The sequence below is a fragment of the Capra hircus genome, chromosome 25 (assembly GCF_001704415.2).
Source record: "Capra hircus breed San Clemente chromosome 25, ASM170441v1, whole genome shotgun sequence".
NCBI lineage: Eukaryota > Metazoa > Chordata > Mammalia > Artiodactyla > Bovidae > Capra > Capra hircus.
The window spans coordinates 33,366,108-33,381,875 of NC_030832.1; the positions used below are offsets into that span (position 1 = coordinate 33,366,108).

At 51.6% G+C, this 15,768-nt stretch overlaps 2 protein-coding genes across 2 annotated transcripts; one reads left to right on the forward strand and one right to left on the reverse strand.

Annotated features, from left to right (window-relative positions):
- WBSCR22 (Williams-Beuren syndrome chromosome region 22) lies at positions 302-12,180 on the reverse strand. The gene is made up of 12 exons (XM_005697791.2): positions 12,078-12,180; positions 11,941-11,978; positions 10,517-10,612; positions 10,349-10,431; positions 10,152-10,248; positions 7,539-7,635; positions 6,235-6,285; positions 5,412-5,497; positions 5,152-5,197; positions 4,927-4,985; positions 742-831; positions 302-595 (listed from the first exon to the last, which is right to left on the reverse strand). Exons 1-12 carry the CDS (start codon positions 12,123-12,125, stop codon positions 541-543), a joined length of 846 nt encoding a protein of 281 aa, XP_005697848.2. The 5' UTR covers positions 12,126-12,180; the 3' UTR covers positions 302-540.
- DNAJC30 (DnaJ heat shock protein family (Hsp40) member C30) lies at positions 12,311-13,796 on the forward strand. Its single transcript, XM_005698044.3, has one exon. The coding sequence runs from the start codon at positions 12,334-12,336 to the stop codon at positions 13,012-13,014; it is 681 nt and encodes a 226-aa protein (XP_005698101.3). The 5' UTR covers positions 12,311-12,333; the 3' UTR covers positions 13,015-13,796.

The following is a 15,768-nucleotide window of genomic DNA, read 5'->3' on the forward strand; positions in this document are numbered from 1 at the left end:
AGGAGAAGGGGATGATAGAGGATGAGATGGCATTACCAACTTGATGGACCTGAGTCTGGGTGAACTCTGGGAGTTGGTGATGGACAGGGAGGCCTGGCGTGCTGCAGTTCACGGGGTTGCAAAGAGTTGGACACGACTGAGCAACTGAAGTTAAAGGAATCTACCTTGTTCCTTGTAGGTTAGAAGAAAACTTTCATACATTTAAGTTCTTTAAACCTAACTCACACCTGGGAATAAAGCCCTACCCCCAACAGAGGAACTTCTGAAATTTGTCAGGGAGGGAAAATGCCAGAGCCAGGGCTCCACAGAAAGTGGTTTATTGCTTTCCGAACAAAGAAGCTCTTAAAATTTTCTTAAGTCAAGAAAATGCTTTTAGAACATTAAAACTTTTTCAAACTTTTTCTAAGAAAAACATTTTTTGTCAGTGGCTGAAGTAGGCACTTCAATAGCGAGAACTCTGCAGAGGCAAGCGCCTGTGCTGGATTGCGCAGCTTCTGCCCGTGTAGTCCCCGGGCGGTCCCAGTGGACGCAGTCACCTGCTCAGAAGCGGGGCTTGCGCTTGCGGCCGGTGTACTGGGTGTCAGGGCGGACCTCCCTGTGCCAAGAGATAACGGGCGGGAAGAACAGAACAGACTCAGGAAAGTGAACTACGAACCCCTGGGACCCTGGAGGCAAGAGAGCCCCAGGCCCTGGGTGGCCAAGCCCCATCTCCAGCCCACAACCCGGCACCCCAGCACTCACTTGCCCTGCCGGCGGCGGCGTGCCTTCTTCTCCAGGACCCATTCTCGGCTCTTCCTCACCACCCCTCGTCTCGCTATCCTGTACGGGATCCTGTGGGGAACACAGTTGTCAGCAAGGGGACGGAGCGGCCTAAGCTGGCACCTGGGTGAGGCTGGGAGAGAAACGTGGCAAGTCTCCCCCAAGGCAGGGGCCTCTGCGGCCCCCATTCCAGACAGCCCCTTCCTGGTGACACCTGCTGGGGCCAGAGCAGCTGTTCAGCAGGAGGTTGAGGGTCCCCCTCATTTGCAGTCATCAAGATTGGGAACTGTGTGTTAGGCCTACATACTAGTGCCTGTGGGGCAGGCAGGGGCCAAATTACTCTGGGGCCAGGATCAGCTCATAAGAGCCCATCCAAGGAGGGCCTCTTCTGGCGGTCCAGGGGTTAAGAATCCTCACTTCCACTGCAGGGACGTGGGTTCGATCCCCATGGTCAGGGAACTAAGGCACCACATGTTGTGCAGCACGGCCAAAAATAAAAGCAATTAAAAAAAAAAAAGACTCCAGGGCTTCCACAGTGATCCAATTGTTAAAAATCAGCCTGGCTATGCACACAAGTTCGACCCCTGGTCTGGGAAGATCCCACATGCCACGGTGCCACAACTGCTGAGCCCGCTCTCGGGCCCACACTCTGCAACAAGAGAAACTGCCACAATGAGAGGCCTCTGCACCACTACGAGAGAGTAGCCCCCCGCTCGCTGCAGCAAGGGAGACCCTGCAGGACCCAGTGCAGCCAAAGATAAAAAAAATTTTTTTAAACACGGCCTATCCAAAGCAAGCTGGGGCTTCCAGCAACTGTGAATGTCTGAGGTAGGAAAACACGGCTGCCCAGCTCACGGCAGCCCCGAAAACAACCCTCAAGAGTTCATCTTGGGCTCCAGTCCCGGCTGAGGAGAACTTTTCTCTTCAGCTCTACGGGAGAGAGGCCCTGAGAAAGGGCAGAGGCCGGGTTCTCAAAGCACATTCCCCACCTGGCAGCCGGAATAAAACTGTTTTCAGCGATGACACACCATGGAGGCTGTCTGCCATGTGAGCAACCATCTCCTGAGGTACCTGGGTGGGCCCAGCCCGTGGATGTTCTACAGCAGGTATGAACCAGCCCTGCCGTGAAGTCCACGGCTGGGCTGGGGCAGCGACCACCTACACCTGGCCAAGCGCAGAGAGGCCAGGAGCAGCTGAGGGAGTGAGGTGGGGAAACGAGCTGCATCGAGGTTAAGCTGCTATTGCTATTTCTTCATGCAGGAGGTGGGGCAGAGTCCAGACAGGAAGCAATACGTGAAAGCGAGGCTCTGAGCTGACTGAAGGGGAAGGTTAGGGAGTGGAAGTCTCGGTGCCTGGAGTCATGGGTCTAAGAAGGGGAGGGTCCCAGGGAGAATCTGAGCGTCTGCTGAGGATCGAGTCATCCTCGAAGTCTACTCCAAGCCAGACTGCGTGACACATCCTTCCTGCTGCTACGTCTCATCTGGTCTCAGTAATAAAAGTCAGATTAAAAAAAAAAAAACCGACTCAGATTCCCACTTGTCTGGACCAGTTCATGGAGCTGTGAACGCCAGCAAGGAGCATGCCCTCTCTCCAGGAAGCAGCAAGGCCTTCGACCAAAGGAATGACACAGAGTCTAGACTTCAGGGTGTAGAGACAGCAGTTCACAGAAGTTAACAGGCTCACAATGAGGGGGCAGGAGTCCAGTGTATTAGATGCAAAGCAGGAAGCAGCTAAAGAGGCAGGACTAAACCCCAGGAGTCCGTAAGGAAGGACAAGCTCTGGGGTAGCCCAGTGACGAGGGCAAGATGTGAGCTGCAGGAGGGGGCATGGGAGAGTCATCAGGAGAGATGCAGGAGCAGCAAAGACAGAGAGCGGTGCAGACCACAGGAAGAGGTGAGAGGCGTCCACAGTGCAAACGCCAGAGGGCAGGGCGCCTACGGAGCCCAGGTGACGACGAGTGGCAGAGTGGAGGCCGGGTGGCGAGGGGTGAGGGATACATTGGTCAAGCAAAGTTGATGGGGTTGGGGGAAGAAATTAGAAACAAGTTTGGTAAAGGTTTAGAATACCTTTTCTTAATTTATCTATTTATTGGATTGGCCAAAATTTTCACTTCTGCAAAATGTTATGGAAAAACTTCAATGAACTTTTTGGCCAAAACAATATTTCTAAGAGGCTCAAATGTGATCAGACCAAAGTGACAGCACCAGGAGCAAAGCCCTATCCGCCCACAGCCTTCTCCCGACCCTTCCCAAATTGGAGGATTTCAAGAGGAAGAGTCTGTAGGGAGACAGGGTCCGAGCCAGGCACCGCGCCGAGTCCTGCACAGACATGCCCTCGACTCCTCAACACGCTGTCTGAGCAGCGGGCACAGTCCCCCTCGCCAGATTTTTAAATGAGAGATGAGAATTGGCTGCTGAGGCCCCACAACTTACCTAAGTTTACAGCTAGGACATGTCGTCTGTAGACACCGCTGTGAGGACAAGAGGGAGCCTAAGGTGGACGGAGGGAGTTAAACCACTTGAATTTCCCTGTGAAGCAGGAGATGGGACTGCTTGTTGGGAGCAAGTGCTGGGCACCTTGGAGGAGAAACAGCAAGGAGAGCACCCCCCAAGTCCCCATGGGGAATGGGCTGAGGAAACTAAGGGAGATGAGCCTGAAGGGCCAGGGGGTCAGGAGGCATCAATGCATGGCAGACATGAGGACTGGACTCATGATTCTTCAGCATCCCTGGGCTTTCTTAACTCATCCTTTCTCTACCCATTTTTCCTCTTCGATCTCTTAAAGTCTGAAGACCTTTCACTCTAATCAGAATGAATAAATAACCTCCTCCTTTACTCTCTTATAATCATTTGCTCCTTCAACAAATACTGCACACCTTTTGCTAACAACACATTCTTCTGGTGTCAGGTATACAAGTCCCCACCAAGTTTTCATTGTAGTTGAGGGTAGAAATAATGTCATGTAAACAAGTATTTCTGATTCAGAGCAAGCAGTGAACAGTGTTAGGGATGTAAAACTAAGGAGAACTCAACTGAAGATACTGAACAGGAAAATCGCAAGATACGATGTATACTTTTAAAAAGCGAAAGAGAAGCATCTGTCTGGCTGCATGGCCAGGGAATTCAGACGCAAAGTCTGAAGCAGGGAGACCAGAGAAGCAGCTTTCAGAAACCTGGGCAGTGGGGATGGAGACCACATAGGTATGGGGGAAAGGGGTGGATTGACTGGATGTGAGATGTGAGGGAGACGGGAAGGGCAGACAACAGGAAGGATGGAGGAAGGAAGTCTGGGGGTGAAACCGAGGGCTCTGTTTTACTCTGGAGACCTGCGGGAAGTCCAGGTCTGGACACTCAGGAGGGGAGGTGGTTTGGAAATCAGAGGTGGGATTGAGACCAGTGCTATACGCCTGGATGTTCTCAACCTGGAGCTGGTGTTTAACACAGCAGCACAGAGAGAAAGGGGGTCCAGGCGGAGCTGCAGAGTGAACGGAAAAGGACCAGGCAGGGAGGTAGGTAGGAAGCCAAGCGAAGAAAGCGTTAAGGGAGCAACTGGCTGCCTTAGCTCCTACTTACCAAGCAAGTTACAATGAAGACGGAGAAGGAAAAAAGGCTCATGGGTTTGCTAAGACAGCCTTGTGGCGGCAATAGCAATTTGTGATGAGACAAGCCTGAGCCAGGAGAGGACTGAGAAAGGCAGGGGGCCAGTGCGAGGAGTTCTGCCAGAGCAGGAGCCAATAAGCAGGCGTGGATACGCAGTGGCAGTCAGGAGCCGTTTCGGGGATAAGGGAGGATCTTTTTCAAAGTCGGGATAGACTGCGCAGCACTGCCGTGTGCTGAGAGCCATGACTCGAGAGGGTAAAGATGAGGGTGCAGGGGGACAGGGAGCTGCAGGAGCCACAGGGAGGGGGCCTGGGATCCAGGGCACAGAGGCAGCCTGGGGAGGAGGGGGCCACCTGCTGCCCACGGACGTCCAGCAGGGCTCGACTCTCTCAGCCGAGGCAGGTGCAAACACCATCCCAAAGGGCTCCCCAGTCCCTTCTCCACCTGCTGTCACTGCCACATCAGACCCTGAGAGACTTGGCAAAAGCAGAGACACGCAAGAGTTGCTGCCGGAACCTGGGGACGGCGACCATCTGCCCTGAGTCGGCGCTGACTGAGAGCCTCTCACCTCCCAGCCGTGAACGTGGACTCGGCGGGCTTCTCCTCCTCAGTATCTTCGCTCAGGCCCTGCAGAGACCAAGGCGCTTTCTGGTGACCTGGAGATCTCTCAACCTCCCTGCCCCACCCAGAAGGCCTAGCATGCAGGCCTCTGAGTCCTTCCACCAGGTCCACGGCCCAGCCCCACAGGAAGGGAACCCCAGACAGATGGGCCTACAAACTCAAGGGCCCTCACCTCTGGTAGAGAGGCTGAAGGTCCAGAAAACAAACACAGGTAGAACCTGAAATGAGAAAACGAAGAGTGAGGGCTGGGCTCAGAAAGCCTTGAGGGACAAGTGAAACCCTCACCCTACCCTGCCACGAACAGATGCACACACACACCCGGGCCCCAGTGGCCCAACCCAGCACTGTCTGGCCCACGCGCCACTGGCCTGTGAAGGCCAACCCGCCACCCTCTCCCCTGCTGCACGGCAGACCCTGCCCCTCGGCACTCACTTCTTGGCTTTGGCGCTGTTGGGGTAGTCCACCACCACACCACCAGTGAAGCCGGCCCTGGTGGCCTGGGTGGTGATCAGCTCCAACTGGGGAGAGAACGGCAGGGAGTCAGGCAGGGCAGCTGGCTAACAGCGGCTTCCTGCCCACCCCCCCGGCCCTCATCTGGTCCCAGGATGGACCTCGCCTGGGAGACCTAAAGGTCTTCTTTATTGACTGTTCCCAACTCTGAGTCCCCAAAAAACACGCAGGGAATGTGCAGGCTGGAGCCAGCCATGGCAGACACCTCCCTCGGGGATCACAGCACCACCAACTGCCACCTCCCACCTCCGTTTTTCTCACTTTCTATCCAGGGACCCACCTCCCCACTTAAATTTTGGGAAATGAATGACCACCAGCTGAGAGCCAGACTCATTCATGTTACTGGTCAGGGACAGCTCGGTACTTGTCCATCGGAGTTGGTACCTCCGACTCCCTCTGCTCATGCATCACACTTCACAGCACACAACTGTTAACATCCTCTCCTCCACCCCCATTTATTTCTTCAGTTATGGAAATCAGTAATACCGGAGGGTCTGTCTGTCAAGAGAAGACAAACACCCTATCCCCCACCTGCCCCAGGTACCCCTCCCTCATTAGCACTTAGGCCACAAAAATGTACCAGCGAGGAGGACCACTCTCAGCTCCTCCCTTCCCACCAAGCTGCCTAAGGTGGCTTGTCCTGTCACTTCCCAACAGCAGGAGGACAGGAGAGTGAGAAGCAAGACAGGCGACCTTTTCTGGGCTCCCCCGACTTGCATGCACCCCCGCTAGCCAAGGCGCTTACCTGCTCTGAATTCTCGGGGTACAGCTGCAGGACAGCTCGGCCTCCACGCACCTGCAAAAGAAACACGGCGGTCTCTCAAATAATCCGTGGGGTCCAGACCCAGGTGCTTCCCTTTTCTTCTTCACAAAATATGTGTTGAATTTCCACTGTGTGCAAGGCATACGGTCCTTGAGGGGTGGGAAAGAGCCATGAACCAAAGAGCCAGTCCCCAGTGTCCGCAGCTCACACTTCAGTGGGCAAGGCAGCTAATTCACAGCAGATTAAGTGCCAAAAAGAAAAATAACTTAGAACAAGGGATGATAAGTGACAGAAACGACCTAGCTTACTTTTGGTTTTCAAGGCAGGCCTCTCTCTAAGGGACACTGGAGCCGAGACCTGACTATAGGATGGAGGTGGCCACGGAAATGTCTGAGGGGAGAGCCTTTCAGCAGAGGGAAAAGTGAACACCGAGGCCCTCAGAACTTCAGGATTAACCCCAGAGTCTGAGCAGAGAAAAGACTATATAATGCACAAGACTAGTAAGCTATCTGCCAGACCCACTCTAAAAAAGTCAGGGGTGAGGGGAGGAGACTTAAGGGCACCAAGAAACACCTGGATCTGGGATCGCCCCAGTGGTCCAGTGACTAAGACTCTGTGCTCCCAATGCAGGGGGCCCAGCTTCCACCCCTGGTCTGGAAGATCCCACATGATGCAACTAAGCCCGAAGATCTTGAGTGCTGCAACTGAGACCCAGCACAGCCAAATTTTTGATACAAGAAAAGAAACACTTGGATCCAAAAAAAAAAAAGACAGACTTTTAGGACTTAGAATCTCACTCTCTTCTAATCCTAGTAAACAATGTAAATCAATGCCATCATTTCTAAAGATAAGATAAAGCTAATAAGAGGCTCTCTCACCTCTTATTAAATAACCACCCTGCTTTCCTCTCTGAGCACTGGTGGGAGGGGGAAGGAAGGTGGGAGCTGGAGGATGTGAGCTCTGGAAGGTGTTGTATGTGGCCTCGGTATGCCATCCCTGGACTCGATCTGGGGAGTCCAGGCCCCCAAGCCACCGTGGGATTAAAATTCAGCAGCATAGACACAGCAGTTGTGATCAGTCTCAGATTCGGTCATCAGTGTCTTTGCATTTTTCACTGGCGTGTCGGCTCCCCACCCCACCCTCTTCTTCTTTTAAGGCTGCCCACTTGGACAGAAGTAGCCACAGAAAGGTCCTGCCATTCTCAGTGCCCTTCCCATGGGGTGCCTCTGCCTCATCACGCTACCTGCAGGATGAGGGAGGGACGGGGAGGAGATCTCGTAACTCACCAGAACAGAGTAAAGAGAAGAGAAGAAGCAGTACAGGCGCTTGGCGGGAATATCAGACTTCTTGTTAGCGTTACAGAGCCACTGCACTGCAGAAATGCTGCAAGAGCAAGAGACCGTGTCAGGAAAGGGAGCCACACACGCGGCCCACCCCTGCCTCTTCGCGACCAATGCCACACTCCTCAACCTCCAAGTGAAACCCTCCTGCCCACAACACTGTCGGCACATGCAGGTTCACCTCGGGTCATTATCTTACAACACTGGACCAAACAGTGTCTCCAGAAGGTGAGCATGAAAGGTTTCCTTGCCGCCAGTCCGAGGAAACTCATCCTCAACCTTCTTTCTAAAACACATCGCAAGTTTGGTTCAGCATCACTCAGCAGGTCAAGGCTCTTCCTGCCACCTATGCCGTCATACCGTTCCTCCATTCAACAGAAATATGTTTCTGGCTTCCGCAAAGCCATTCACTCTCCTCCTAAATCATTTCCTTCAACTGCACCTGCTAGGGGTCTCCACAATCCCCAGATTTAAAACCTCAAGCAGGGACTTCCCTGGAGGTCCAGTGGTTAAGAGTCCGCCTGCCAGTGCAGGGGAAGTGGGTTCAATCCCTGTTCCAGGAACTAAGAGTCCATATGCCACGGGGCAACTAAGCCTGCGAGTCACAGGTAAATATCCTGCATGCTGCAACTAAGACCCAACGCCGCAAATAAATATTTAAAAAAGTAAAACTTCAAGCAACTAATATGCCCTCTTTTCTGGTATTCCCCTCCTCACTGCTGACCACACACATAACACAGAACCCCAAAGCCAGTTGGTGTGCCCAACTGCCTCTCCCAGCTTTTACTTCCTTCCAGCACTCTCCTGGGTCAGCATTTAGTATCACTTCGATTGTTTCAACAACCTAACTTTTCTTTTGCATTTTCTCCTTTCAGTAATATTCCAACAACACAGACCAAGTCTCATCACTCACCAGTGCCCCATCAACAACTACTGAATAAAGACCCAACTTCTTAGGATGGAGTAAAAAGCTTTCTAGGAACCAAGCCCACATGATCTCAGCTTCCAGGGAATTTCTCATTCATCGCTACATCAATGAGATGCCTTTTTCCCACCCACTTCTATGCCTGTGTTCACACTACTTCTTCACTCTGAAACCCTCTCCCTTGGCTCTCCAAAGCCCTTCCAGCCTTCAAGGCCCAGCCCCGGCCCCTCCTGCTCAAAGTTTCCCTGTGCTCTTATTTCTCTTCATAACTGTGGTGGGTCCCCAGACTTCCTAGCGTACACCTCACCCTGGGGCTCACGTTTAATAACTTGGTATACATCTTTCATTTTTTGGCCACACCGCACGTCATGTGGGATCTGTTTCCCGACCATGGACCTAACCTGCAACCCCTGCAATGCAACTGCAGAGTCTAAACCACTGGACTACCAGGGAAATCCCCCGGTCCACATCTTATAGCACCGAAAAAACTATGGAGAGTCTTAAAGACAGAGACTTTTATTTCCATAAACCCCATAGCACGTCATACAATTTCTTACACATAACAAATGCTGAGACAAAAATGCTGGCCAAACCACCTTCTCCTTTTAAAAACAAACTAAAAATGACTGCTTACTACTGAAACACCCAAGATCATATTGCTGCTTGCTCTTTGATTCTCTGCAGCTTAGAACATCTCACCTGATCATTACTAAACCACAGTCACTATCTTTGAAACGTTTTTTCTCCTCCAATCTTGTTTCCACATATGTTAATCACTTACCTTAAAAAACACATTTAAATGCAGATTTGTACTCCTCATCCAGATTCTTCCTGTGTATCCCTACAGCTCAATCTATTATCATAGGAGGTCTTCGCTCTCCCAGATAATGATTCAGCTTTGACATCCTCTCCTAGCCCCGACTTCCACCCCAGCAACAAAACACTAAACCAAATACTCCACAGAGCTTACCACAGAAGAGCAACTTCATGCTTCTAACAGTAATGAGAACAAGGCCCCCAAATGCCTCTCTTTTGTGTTACACAGCTACTCCTATGATTAACTTGTCCTGCCAGATTCAGGCGCCAGGGTATACAGATTTCTCTGCTTTGTGTGTGTAGCAGGGTGGGGGCTTCTGAGCCTCTGGGAGCCATCTTGTGGGTCCCAGCACCATCTTGTGGGCCCGATGTTCTAAAATATGTTATCGAAGTACTACGTACAACACCTTCAAAGCCTGACCCTGACTCCTCAGAAAAGACTCCTAAGCCACTGAAAAGACTGAAGCCTGAGGACCACTCTCCACTATAAAACTCCTTGAAAAGAAGTCAACAAGATGGCTGCTGGGGCCCACAAGATGGCTGGTGAGACCCACAAGATGGCTCCCAGAGGGTTTAGAAGCCCTCACCTTGTCACACACACAAAGCAGAGAAATCTGTACACCAGGGTACCTAAACCTGGCAGGACAAGTTAAGCATAGGAGTAGTTCTGTGAGACAAAAAAGATGCATTTGGGGGGCCTTGCTCTGATCTAACAGACCTGAAAATCCTGGGGAATGCGTATATTTATGTATTCTGAACAACTCTGCTTTGGGAAGCACTGACCTGCAGGACTAAAAGCAGGAAATGAAGACCCTTACCTGATACAAGCATCAAAGGTGCCCGGTTTGAAGGGGATGCCCTGACCCATGTCCCCCAGAATCACATCTCCTTGCGTTTCACGGTCCAAGGCCTCATCTACATTGGAAAAGAGTGGGTGAGGAATCAGGACACTCTGCATCACCACTCCAAACCCATGCAACGGTGTCCACCCCAGTGCTAAACAGGGCATACTTACCCAGCATGGCGGGGCTGATGTCAATGCCCACCCAGTAGTGCCCCTCATCTGAGAGGTAATCACCGCTCAGGCCAGTACCACAGCTGGAAGACAATCAGAGACTCAGCAGTGTGAGGAGCAAGGACATCCCCTCACCTGGACTGTCTGAACTGGGCCCCAGGATCTCACCCAATATCCAACACGTAACAGGGCTTATCCTCGGGCACACAAAGAAGCTCCAATGCCCGTCCAGTCATCTTGATTTGGACATCAATCATCCGTGAGCTAAAAAACACAAGAACGTGGTAAAGAGGTTCTGGGCTAAAACCCTTACCCAGACCAAGAAAAGTCAAAGGAAACAATCATCCTGAGGCACTCTTTCCCAGCCAATAAACTGGACTATGACTATTTAAAAGTGACCCCCAAAGACCATGTAATACGTGTTATTCTGCTGAGATACAGATTAAACTGTACCAGCGGCAGGGCTATTATGAAGGGAACAAATCACTTACCCCATAACCCACCATTTGGTATTTTCAACTCTACCAAGCTCTGACATCCTCTTACTTAAAAATGTATTTTCTAGAAGAATTATCCACTGTAGCTACTCCCATGTAGAAGGGTCAATAATGCACAATAAAAATTATAACAGTGCTCTCCATGAGAAACATAACAAGCCACTCAGGACATTCTTGAGGCCCCATTTAAAAAGAAACTAAATACATAAAGTTAACTGCAGTAATCCGTAACCTAACCCAATATACTCAATATTATACTTTATTTAATTCAGTATGCTCAAAACATCATTTTAGTATGGAACATAAAAAAACAATTAATAAATATTTCATTTTCTTTAGATTAAATATGTTTCAAGAGATGGCTGATGGCTACTGGTTACCATATTAAAGTCTAGACTGTATCTGGCTTTCCCAAGATACAGAGAAAGTCACACATAATAAGTTTCCAAAATGCCGAACACAGGGCTCTGCAATTGGAAAAAACTTTCTCTTTGCTAAATAATGACGACTGGCCATAAATTTTTGCTGACCCTAGTACTCTAATTGGAACAAAAAAGACAAAACAGATTATTAGTATCTGCAGAACTTTTTTAGAGTATTGTATCGGAAAAGACTAGGTTTGGAAGTACTTGCCCTGGCCCTCACCTGTTAACTGGCTTCATTAATTACACATAAAACTACACTTTCTTAAATTCAGATACTCTACCAACAGCAGCCCGGAGATTTACTGAGACACTGTAAACTGGGACATACAGCAAACATTCTACGGATATTATTTCTCTCCCCCACCTACAAACAGCACGGATGGTTTACACATAACCACTCCGTCCTACCTAATTCTTCACACGCTTAAAATAAGCTGTCATCTTAAACAAAGCAGGTATGATCACTCCCATTCTGATACTAAGATTACCGAGACCCAGAGAATTAGGAGGTTTACTCAAGAGTTGACTTTGACGGTGTCAACAATGGATCAATTCAAGTCTCTTCCTTCCGCCACCCCCAAATTCTGCGTGCTTTCCAAGCACCTCTGCATTCAGGGCAACTTGCCGGTTCCCGACCCCCGACCCCCGGCAACATCCAGGCTTCCCTTACTTGCGCACGTATTTCCGGGCTTCATTCTTGTCGTAATACTGTAAGAACGAGAAAAAAATTGGGGGGAGTCGGGTAAGATATCAAGACGCGGACACCCTAGGAGAAAAGAGAGGGGCGGGGGTGGTCACAGCCCTCACCAGCTCCGGGGGCCCTTGGAGCTCAGGTCTCCGCCCGCGAGAAGCCATCACCACGCCTCAACAGCAGAACTCGTGCAAGCGGCTCCAGAGCCCGGCTTTTATGTCATCGGCCGGGCGCCCGCCCCGTAACACGCATGCTCCACCCCCTCCTCCCGCCTTCTCTTTTACTCGATTGGCTACAGGGCCGACCGGCTGCGAAAAACGCACGTCTCCCATTGGCCAGTTCATCTTGCACTGCCCGCCAGATTCACTCAAGATGGCAGCCCGGCGCGATCTGAGGTGGTCGCGACTGTTACTGTGGAGATTGTGGCAGCCCCGGGGGGTTCCCCCAAACCCGAGATCGGGCCTGGGCCCAGAAGCGAGGACTTATACCCGGAGCGACGGCCCGTACTCGCGCACGGCGCTCTATGATCTGCTCGGCGTCCCCTCCACGGCCACGCAGGCGCAAATCAAGGCGGCTTACTACCGGCAGAGCTTCCTCTACCACCCGGACCGCAACTCGGGGAGCGCTGAGGCTGCCGAGCGCTTCACGCGCATCTCCCAGGCTTACGTGGTGCTGGGCAGTACCACCTTGCGTCGCAAGTATGACCGCGGCCTACTGAGCGACGAGGACCTGCGCGGTCCGGGCATCAGGCCTTCCAAGACTCCCGCCGCCGACCCCGAGAAGCCCCGTACCCCTCCGCCCGGCCCTCGGGCCCACGGCCGCGGTCCGGCCTCGCCGGGAGCCAAGCGCACCATGTTCGACTTTGACGCCTTCTACCAGGCGCACTACGGTGAGCAGCTGGAACGCGAACGGCGCCTGAGGGCGCGCCGGGAGGCCTTCCGCAAGATGCAGGAGGACCGGGCCAAGAAGGGCTTACGCTGGGACGAGACCCGAGACTTGGCTTTCGTCCTCGTTCTACTCACCGTCTTCCTCATCGTGAGCTCTCGTATTTAATCGGAGAGTGGAGGGCAGGGGAGCAGCCCCCAGCCAACACCCCGCCGCCCCACCCCACCCCCAAGAAAGTGGCCTTGCGTGTCATCTTGAACCCCTTGCCTCCAATTGTCTACCTCTGCTGGGGCCCAAAGGAACTGCTCTCCTCCTTCTGTTGCCCACCTGTCCAGCTTAGCCATTGACCTGCACGTCCCTACCCCCACCCCGCTCCAGAAAAGGAGGCTTTTCGATGCTCGAGAAAACAGGCCCCTAATGAAGAGTCCTGAAAGCCTGAGAGTGAGGGGTTGTCTGGAGGCCCTGGGGTGCCTGCTTCCAGATGTCAACTTCTGGAACATTTGTTCTGGCTTTCTTGTAAAGCTCCGAGCAAGACTCGTCTGCTCCTGCCCCACGCGTATAACGTGGGGCTCCTGTGTAACCTTGAAACGTGCAATGTGACCAGTTGTGGCTGCCCAAACAAAAAAATCTGGGGTCTTACAAAACTTGCCTTTTTGTGAGTTCCCCCAGCCACAGGTGAGACCTGATGTAGGGTAAAGATGTGATCGGTGGGAACGTGGCCATTCTTGGGTAGTCAGATCCCACTTGGCCTTCTGTTGGTGGCCTCTGGGAGTGGAAAAGAAAGCAAGGTCGTGAGCCTTCCTGTGCCCATATTTATTGAATGTATGACCTTGCAGAAATTCATCTGTGGGCATGATGGCAGGGGAGCAAATTGTTTGCTCTTTCGAGATCTGTCATACTTGATGATCCATGTTCTGGTAGGCTCAGTGATTAAAATATTGATGTCGGTAGAGCCAGATTTATCCTTGGGACACTGTGCCTGGCACCTGGTCATTCCTTGACCAGCCAGCCTCATTACTAACTGTGCAGCTCCTCCCTTCCTAGAAATAGAGCCACAAAAGCGGAGGTAAGAGTGGCCTCAGAGTGGCCCCGCCTCCCATTCTGCTGGTAGTGCTTATCACAGGCCCCACAAGCCAAGTCCTTGAAACATGGCTACTTGAGGCTGTGGGAACTGGGGGGGTTTGAGTAAACAAGATTATTGAGGGAGAGAAGGGACGTGTAGAAATGCACTTCCTTATTCAGAGCTGACTGAGGCCTTTTTTTTTTTTTATGGCTGCACAGCTCAGGCATGCGTGATCTTAGTTCCCCAACCAGGGATCGAACCTATGCTCCCGTCTCAACCACTGGATCCCCAGAGAAGTCCCCTCCCCCCCCTTTTTCCCCCCTCTTCTGTCCCTGCTGCTACTGCTGCTGCTAAGTCGCTTCAGTCTTGTCTGACTCTGCGACCCCATAGACGGCAGCCCACCAGGCTCCCCCGTCCCTGGGATTCTCCAGGCATGAACACTGGAGTGGGTTGCCATTTCCTTCTCCAATGCATGAAAGTGAAAAGTGAAAGTGAAGTCGCTCAGTTTTGTCTGACTCCTAGCGACCCCATGGACTGCAGCCTACCAGGCTCCCTCTGTCCATGGGATTTTCCAGGCAAGAGTACTGGAGTGGGTTGCCATTGCCTTCTCCTAACTGGTGCTAAACAAGTGGGTGATCACTTGCTAGAGCTGTTGTAATCCAGCCCTCTTAACTCTGAATGTCTGCACACGGGGTGTGGATTAGCTGTGAGAGAGTAGGAACTCAAGTGTGTATGCACTGTTGAGCAGAAAGCCATGGGATAGGAAAACTTGTGCAGAAGACCTACAAAAGTCAGGACCTAAGTCTAGCTTCTAAACAAGGCCAGAGGTGCTTTGCTATATTAACACCAATTCCTGCACTCAGTCTTGCGTGTGCAGTTCTTGTGGAAGTTGGGGATAAACCCATAGGTGGTTCAACTTGGTCTTTTCTCTAGCCTTGGAGGTTGGGGGCAAGTTCTTCAGCGTGGCTTTGCAGTGACCCATGTAAATCAGCGGTAAGGCTTTAAGTTCACTCTGGTTCAGACCTGCTGGGCTCAGCAAGCCTTGGTTTGAAGGGAGGGGCATGTGTACTTTTAAAAAGAACATTTAATGTTATTATGTTTCATATTTGGAAAACAGGGTGGGGAAAGTCTGTTCTTTTCAAAGCACGAACAAGTGAAGCTTAGTGGAAGGTCCAGAGACTGGTAACTCTCAACCAAAGAGCTGGGACTGAACAGTCTGTGAGGCAAGATTTCATCCAGATTTCCATCAAATGGGGTTGGGGTTCTTTGGGGTTTTATTTGTAAAAGCATTAATGGTCTGTGGTATCTCAGGCCTTTCTCATCGACTCTGACATATACCTCTCCAGTTTGTTTTCTCTCGGTGAAGATCACAGCCAAAAATATTCCCTAGGGGCCCCAGAACATGGAGGTGGATAGAAAAGTCCAGAAGGTTTGGGGTGATGGGTCCAGACTCTGAAACCTCTGGAACATTCCATGCAACTCCAGACAGGGCAGTCAATAAAATTTATTAACCGTCCAACTCTAAGCCTCTTCTTAGGCCTAGAACTAGCCCCCTCCCCACCCACCCCCCACCCGCTTTATTCTCTCTAGTGCCGTCTTGCTGTTGGGGTTTTTTTAGGCCAGAGCTGAACTCAGAGACACCACTCCCTACCATCCCTGAAACAGTCTGGGCTCATCATGGGCAAGGAGGTGTGTGGGAGGCTTTCTGAAGGACCCTCCTGCGCTGGTTCCTGTTACATCATTTCTCTTCCTACCACTGCCTGCATCTGTCCATTCCCAGCTTATCTGCCCTCAGGAGGAGAGGCTGAACCAGGCCATGGACATTAGCCCCTGCCTTTCGGGGGCTGCTCCCGTGTTCC